General features: G+C 35.4%; 1 protein-coding gene across 1 annotated transcript in view; it reads left to right on the forward strand.

Annotated features, from left to right (window-relative positions):
- The window catches only part of LOC124367150 (neuroligin-4, X-linked-like), a 31,734-nt gene extending 25,658 nt beyond the window's left edge, over positions 1–6,076 (forward strand). The window contains exons 8-10 of the mRNA XM_046823799.1: positions 2,635–2,792; positions 5,645–5,760; positions 5,854–6,076. Coding sequence (XP_046679755.1) covers positions 2,635–2,792; positions 5,645–5,760; positions 5,854–5,972 — 393 coding nt within the window. The 3' untranslated portion in view covers positions 5,973–6,076. The remainder of the gene's footprint in view (positions 1–2,634; positions 2,793–5,644; positions 5,761–5,853) is intronic.
- Positions 6,077–7,435: the final 1,359 nt, after the last annotated feature.

Raw genomic sequence — 7,435 nt, forward strand, 5'->3', positions numbered from 1 at the left:
TGAAGCAGTCGAATGTATCAATGTGAGAAATTAAAAAGACAAGAGATTGTTTGTTAACAGTCTATTGATGACACGAACTAATTAAAAAGTGTTAAAAATAAGTGCGAAGTTTACACAATCCATACACAACCCATACGTCACAATAAATCTGTATTGTTTGAAACAATTTTGCAATACCCTGTCAGCTAAACAAAGCTCTCACAAATTACAGATAATAATAATCTCTTTATTGCATTTTTTAAACAATATAACATTGTATCGCAATCGTCATAAGCAAAAATAAATAGTCCTAACTATACCTTCATACACATCCACACTTACAATTCATACATTCGCTCAGACACATTCAAACTGACTCCAGATCCAAAGCAAACATACACATACCGACTCCAGATCGAGAGCAAACACATACAGACTGATTATTAAATACAGTGCAAATTTAGACCTCCCAGCGGCTCGTCATTAATTCATCGACAGAATAAAACGCTTTTGACACCAAAAGGCATTTGAGACGAGTTTTTAATTGATTTTGATTGATGGAATTTTTTAGACTCTCAGGGAGCTTGTTGATGAGTCTGACACCAACTTGTTGCGGGAGGTGTTGTGATAACGTCAATCTGTATTGGCTAGTTCGAAAATTGTCCCTTGGCCTCTTGTCCCATATTGGTGAACGTCACCGCCACGAACCAAATCACACTTTGATTTGCAGTATGTGACCACCTCAAGAATGTAGAGGCAGGGCAGAGTCAGCAACCCCAACTCCCTGAAAGATTCCCTACAACGACTCTTCTATAATTCAGCTTTGCAATGATTCTGATTGCTTTTTTTGGAGCTTGAAAACTCTTTCCATTTTGTTTCTGGCACAACCTCCCCAGAGTCTCACTCCATACGCAAAGTGTGGGTGGATTAAGCCGAAATAGGCCATTTTTAAAACTCTGAGGGAACAAAACTTTGCTAAACGCCGCAAGGCATATATGCCTGAGGCTACTCTAGCACATACATTGTCCCACATGATCAGCCCAGGTCAGTCCACTATCTAGGAACATTCCAAAAACTTTGTGGAATCAGTTTCCTCTAAACGAACATCATCCACAAACACAGCAGGGGTGCGCTGTGTGATCATTTTGTCGAAGGCTAAAATGTATGACATTTGTTTTTGACTGATTTGTTTTTCAGGTTTCTTTCCGCAAAATACTGAATGCATGCATTCAATTCTATGAAAAGAATTGATTTCCAGATCTTGGGTTGATTTGTTTTTTGAGACAGAGAGTAGTGTCGTCAGCATACTGAACCAGCGTTCCATGCTGGATCACTGATTTCAATCTACAGACGTAAACTAGAAACAAGAGAGGCCCAAGGATGAAGCCCTGAGGGACACCGTGGGTCATTTTAATTTTGTTTGAAACAACGTTCGAGATCTCCACGCACTGGTCTCGATCCTTGAGGTAAGAAGCGAGCCACAAGTGCGAGAGACCCCGCACGCCGCATTTCTCCAACTGGTGCAACAGTGTCTCATGATGCACACAGTAAAAAGCTTTGGATAGGTCGAGGAATATTCTAAGCACATGTTCTCGTCCTTCCATTCCAATCGACAACATTGTCCAAGAGGTTGTTCACAGCATCCACTGTAGACCTGTTTTCCTAAATCCAAATTGTTCTGGATTCAGAATTTTGTTATTTTTCTAAAAAGCTTGCAAGTCTTTCATAAAAATTCTTTTCAAAAATTTTGCTAAACACAGGCAGAATTGAGATTGGGGCGATAGTTGCTTGCAAGGCAAGGATCGTCCTTTTTGAAGATCGGGATGACTTTGGCCGTCTTCAGGAGAGACGGAAAAGTTCCCTTTTCCAAAGAAAAGTTTATCAGTTTTGTGAGTGGTCTCACTATGTGCCTGAAGCAACGTTTGAGAATATACAATATATATGCGCGCTAGTACGTGGGTGTATGTTTTGATATTTCTTGACTTTTTTACAAATTTAGATTATTTTGCTTATTAACTGTCAAAATTAACGTGAGTTCCTCTTATAGTTCTTTATCTAAAAATATTTTTTGCGACTACTAAAAGGAAGCATGTGAATAATCTGTGTTGAACTGTCACACAATCGTGTCAATCAAAATTCTCACCAAAATACTGACAAGTCACTCAATCCTAACAATCCTAATTTTTAGAAGCAAGTGTGTGTCCATGGGGATGAGTTGTCTTAGGAATTTGGAATGCCAAAATATTGAAAAGTCACTAAATCCTAACAATCCTAATTTTTAGAAACAAGGGTGTGTCCACAGGGACGAGCTGTCTTAGGAATTTGGAATGCCAAAATATTGAAAAGTCATTAAATCCTAACATTCCTAATTTTCAGAAGCAAGGGAGTGTCCATGAGGATGAGCTGTCTTAGGAGTTCGGAATACCAAAATACTGAAGTCACTCAATGCTAACAATCTTAATTTTCAGGAGCACGGGTGTGTCCATGTGGATGAGCTGTCTTAGGAGTTTGAATTGCAAAAATACTGAATTCACTCAATCCTAACAATTTAAATTTTCAGATCGAGGGTGTGTTCATGGGGATGAGGTGTCTTATGAGTTCAGAATGCCAAAATACTGAAAATATACAGTTAATCCTAACAATCCTAATTTTCAGAAGCCAGGCTGTATCCATGGGGAGGAGTTGCCTTATGTGTTCGGAGTGCCACTAATGAACGCTAGCAGCCAAACCCTATCATCCTACAACTTCTCCAGAGCTGATACAAGGTTATCCAGGTCTGTCATGACCTACTGGGCCAACTTTGCAAGAACAGGGTAGATCTCTATTCAGAATACTAATAAAAATCCATATTGTCACTATTTTAAATTTAATATATATCTGAAATAACTTTTCCGTTATGTTAATATTGTATAAAACTATCATTTTAAAATTCTGGTTTTACAATGATATAAAACGTCAATTAAATTAGAAGTATTAAAGGTGGAGTATCATTCATAACAAGTAATTTTATAAATATAGGCAATTAAACCAAAATTAATGAAGCTACAAAATTTCATACTCGATTCGCTGTACACAAATACATGCCTGTAGTAACCACAATTTTTGTAGTTAGTAACAATAGCAACACAAAATTGTTAATGTGAAATATTAAAACTAATGAAAAAAAAATCTTACTGAATTCTCTGCAAAATTTACAGTTGACTTTAAAAATCTTTTAACAGATAAATCTTGTTAAGTGCTGTTTGCGGCGTAGCTCTTTGCTTGACTATCCCTTTAAAATGATGTTCATGCCAACCTCTGCTTATATTAAAACGTTTCTACTGACTCCTCGTGGACCATTCCCATAGAATATAGTAGCAGGACACTGAATACATCTGAAACTAGGTTTTTGTGTACAGTAATCATGTATGAAGTTTTGTAGCTTCATCTGATATGGTTACAATAAAATTAAATCATTCTTGAACTTGCACATAAGTTCAGTATTGAAACTTTCGTGCACCGCCATTTTGTTTAGGATTAACCTTATGAAGTCTAATTTTCGACACGATGGTCTAATAATTAAAACTTTTTAAATGGTATGGACATCGAATTATGCTTACATTTAAGATATTTCACTGGCTACTTACGGAACATCCCCCTGAGGTGGTGAAGAGCTACTTATTGCATAAAAAAGTTAAATATCATGCAATGCGTCACTGTATAAAATTTTATGTTTGTACGTTTACGAGTATAAATGATATTAGACCTTTTGAAGACTTTTCAGCACCCCTGTACTTCTATAACATTGTCAGCGATGCAAAAAAGAGAAAGAAAAATAAGGAAAGGATAACCTATAGGAGACGAATGGAATAATATGAATGGGACTGGTCCCTTCGAAACTGTTGGTTCGCTTAATTCACCACATTCCCAGCCATGTAAGTCTGGGCTGACAGTACAATCCCGAATATTTTCCGCATCTCTGATATTAATTGAATTTTATCTATAGCATTTGTATAGGTAACCTCTTGTAGCGATTTCTATCTCGACCGAGTTTTGAGACTAATGTTATCAAGATCTCATCGCTCCAAGACGATCAGATTCTGCGCCCTGTGATCGCGCATGGTGAAAACACTCAAATGAATGATAATGATCGTGTACGATGAGAAGACAATTGGAGATTCTGCGCACTGTGATCGCACATGGTGAAAACACTCAAATGAAAGATAATGATCGTGTACGATGAGAAGACAATTGGAGATTCTGCGCCCTGTGATCGCGCATGGTGAAAACACTCAAATGAAAGATAATGATCGTGTACGATGAGTTGACAATTGGAGATTCTGCGCACTGTGATCGCGTATGGTGAAAACACTCAAATGAAAGATTATGATCGTGTACTTTAATAAGACAATTGGAGACAAAAGATCGTGATTGCGCCAAAAAATGGACTATTAGCGATGAAAGTACTTGATCGTAAATGACAAAAACTTTATTATCGACAAGTTTTGAAAGATGTTAATCTAGCACGAAGAAAATTTTGTTAAGAGTAAAGATCGTTGTGTTGCACTATGCAGAAAAGAATAATAACGATCAATTATCCTGATGATGTACGATAATAAATTATTATCAACTATATTGCAGGAATTTGGAGATAGGACCAGCTTTAAATATTGGCGGCCCTCAAAATGTTCCTGTATACCAGTCCGGCCAACACCTAATAAAGTCACTGCCAACTTGCCTCCTTTTTTAAATTTATTTTTTAACACAACATACATTTTTTAATTTATTTCTGAGAGGGTTCTTACAAAGCCAATGGCATTTATAATTGATTCTAATTAATTAAGGTGATTAATAAAACTACCGCATCGTGCGGAATAAGTTATTCATGTGATATGTACAGTATGGTTAACCCTCATGATTTATATTCTCCCACATAGCAAGTATCTCCAAGTATCAGAGTTGCTACACCACTGATCCTACGCCATGAGTGCTAGAAAATAGAATAAATTACATCTAAAGAAACATAGTAAAAGATATAACACCAGACTTGTGAAAACATTCTTTAAATATTGAACCTTTTAACACGTTCATGACATCAGTGTTTTTCCGGACTTTTTTATTCGCCTTCGAATTTTTCAATAATAATAACAAAAAACCGTAATCGGGTTTTTATGTCAAACGTCAAAGTATAACGAGAAAGCTACGTATGCTTTACAATTTTGCATAAAAAAATAAATTATTTCATTACGGTACGTTTTTTTCTCATAACCGAGTACTCTGAAGGGTACCTAAAAAAAATTAATTTAACCTTAAACGTTAACTAATAGTGTACACGACGGGGTAAACGATAGTCTGAGATATTTTTTTAAATTTTGTGAATAATTTTAACAAACCACCAAGACAGCCGAATATGAAAAAAAATGCAATCATTAAATGCATAGCAACGTGTGCCCCATCGGACGCACGACGCACTTAAAAAAAAGTCAGGTGTGTACTCGATCGGGTACACGACGGCAGTTGTGAAAGATCGCGTTAATCGATGGGTCGTGAACGTGTTATATCATTTTTAAGTTCAGAAGTAATAATGTTTACGAGCATATAACTTTAGTGAAACTATTCTTGTGTTAAGGTACAATAGAAGGTTTTAGTTTTCAACCATTACAAGACCGTTTTGAACTCATTTCAGGAACCCCAATAGAAGTGGAGACCACTCACCCCATCATCATCTGCAAAAGACACAGAAGCCTTTGGCGGAGAGATGGCTGCCTTATGACAAAATCCACAAACGATACTTACTTTTCGGTGAGGTTTCACAACAGTTTTATTGGTTTACTGATACTGTTATTAGTTAAGTTCCTCAGTGTTTCACGTACCATTGTTCCCTACTGTCCGCAGATTCCAAGCCCAGATTGAGAAACCACTATCGAGCGCACAGATTGTCCTTCTGGCTGAACCTGGTGCCTCAGCTGCTGACGGATGTGGACGACGATCAGTTCGCCGCTGACTCCAGCTGACCTTTTGTTGCTATTGTAGCCTCAAGAACAGTTAGTTTTCTACGTATGGCGAGCATGTTTGGTGAGCCATGTTTTCAAAGGGGAAATAAAATTTTCAGAATATAGATCTTATAATTGATTACCTTGATCCTATGACTTAAAAAATAGGCCATGTGAGTACTGTTTGGTGGAAATTAATGATTGAGTAGTAAAGCTAGGTCTGTGCCATGATTTGTAGACACAGCAGCGCCTCTATGCTGAATATCTTTTACTCACGTTTGTAATATATTTGACTCTTCTGGTAATGACCTACTTTTGATTATTTTTAAGAGTAAATGTTTGAAGTTTTTATTATCGCCAGAGATTACTTAACGAGTTTTCTACTTTATGTAATATATTTATAATAACTTTCGTTAGGGAATAGTTAGCGCGCAAGTTCCAACAGCTTTCGCATCTAATGAAATATTTTCTCATAAGCTATCAAATGTGAAAGCCTAAGATTAATTAGTATTATACGCATAGCAAGCATGTTTGGTGATGCATTCTTTCAAAAGAAGTATCAAATATAAAGGATATATAACACATTTTAAGGGTTTTCTTGCTAATAACAACATTGTGAACGGTCACATTACATTTTTAAGGTAAAATGGTTCAAACCTATTTGAACATTTCTATTAACCCACCTGGGAATCGAACCCGTGATCTCTCGGTTAGAAAACCGTAGCCTTACCCCTAAAATAGGGTAAAAGTCATGGTACTTCCATTACTTACTCTTTAGATTATATATATATATATATATATATATATATATATATATATATATATATAATATATATATATATATATATATATATATTAGAATAACTAATAGTACGCTAGAACCATTTTTTTGAAAATTAATTTTATTTTATGTAATAAATAAATAAACAACTTAATATACATATGTTTATATATATATATATAATCTTTTCTTGTTACTAATTAGGTGCAACTTCATCAAAATTAATATACGTAATTAGAGAGTATACATCAAGAATGTTGAATCGGATTAACACAGCAGTCAACTTAAAATCTCTAAATGTTCATCGACTAAAAGTAACTATAAATTACGTTTTAATTGCAGCACTACTCAACGAGAACGGGTTCTGTAGTTCTCTTGTTAACTAAGGAAAGAGCTTGTTATTAAATTGCCATTTAACTTCGCTTAGAGTTCGAATTGAAAGAAAATTGCTTCACTTAGTGCTGTATTTCAAAATTTTAATACATAATTCAGTTTTCATTTAAACCTGTCGTCTCATTAAACTTTGTCTTATTTCATTAAAAACTTATAACTCCAGCTGTATTCTTGTTTCTTATTTAACAGTAAAATGTGATTTCTTTAAGAAGTTTATGTTTCCGTATTACTAATTTATAAAAAAAGATATTTTGTGTTGCCCAAAACAAGACGTAGTGTAACACCTACGGTGAGTTTGCATGGAGAATTT

This window comes from Homalodisca vitripennis, chromosome 8, assembly GCF_021130785.1.
Source record: "Homalodisca vitripennis isolate AUS2020 chromosome 8, UT_GWSS_2.1, whole genome shotgun sequence".
Taxonomy (NCBI): domain Eukaryota; kingdom Metazoa; phylum Arthropoda; class Insecta; order Hemiptera; family Cicadellidae; genus Homalodisca; species Homalodisca vitripennis.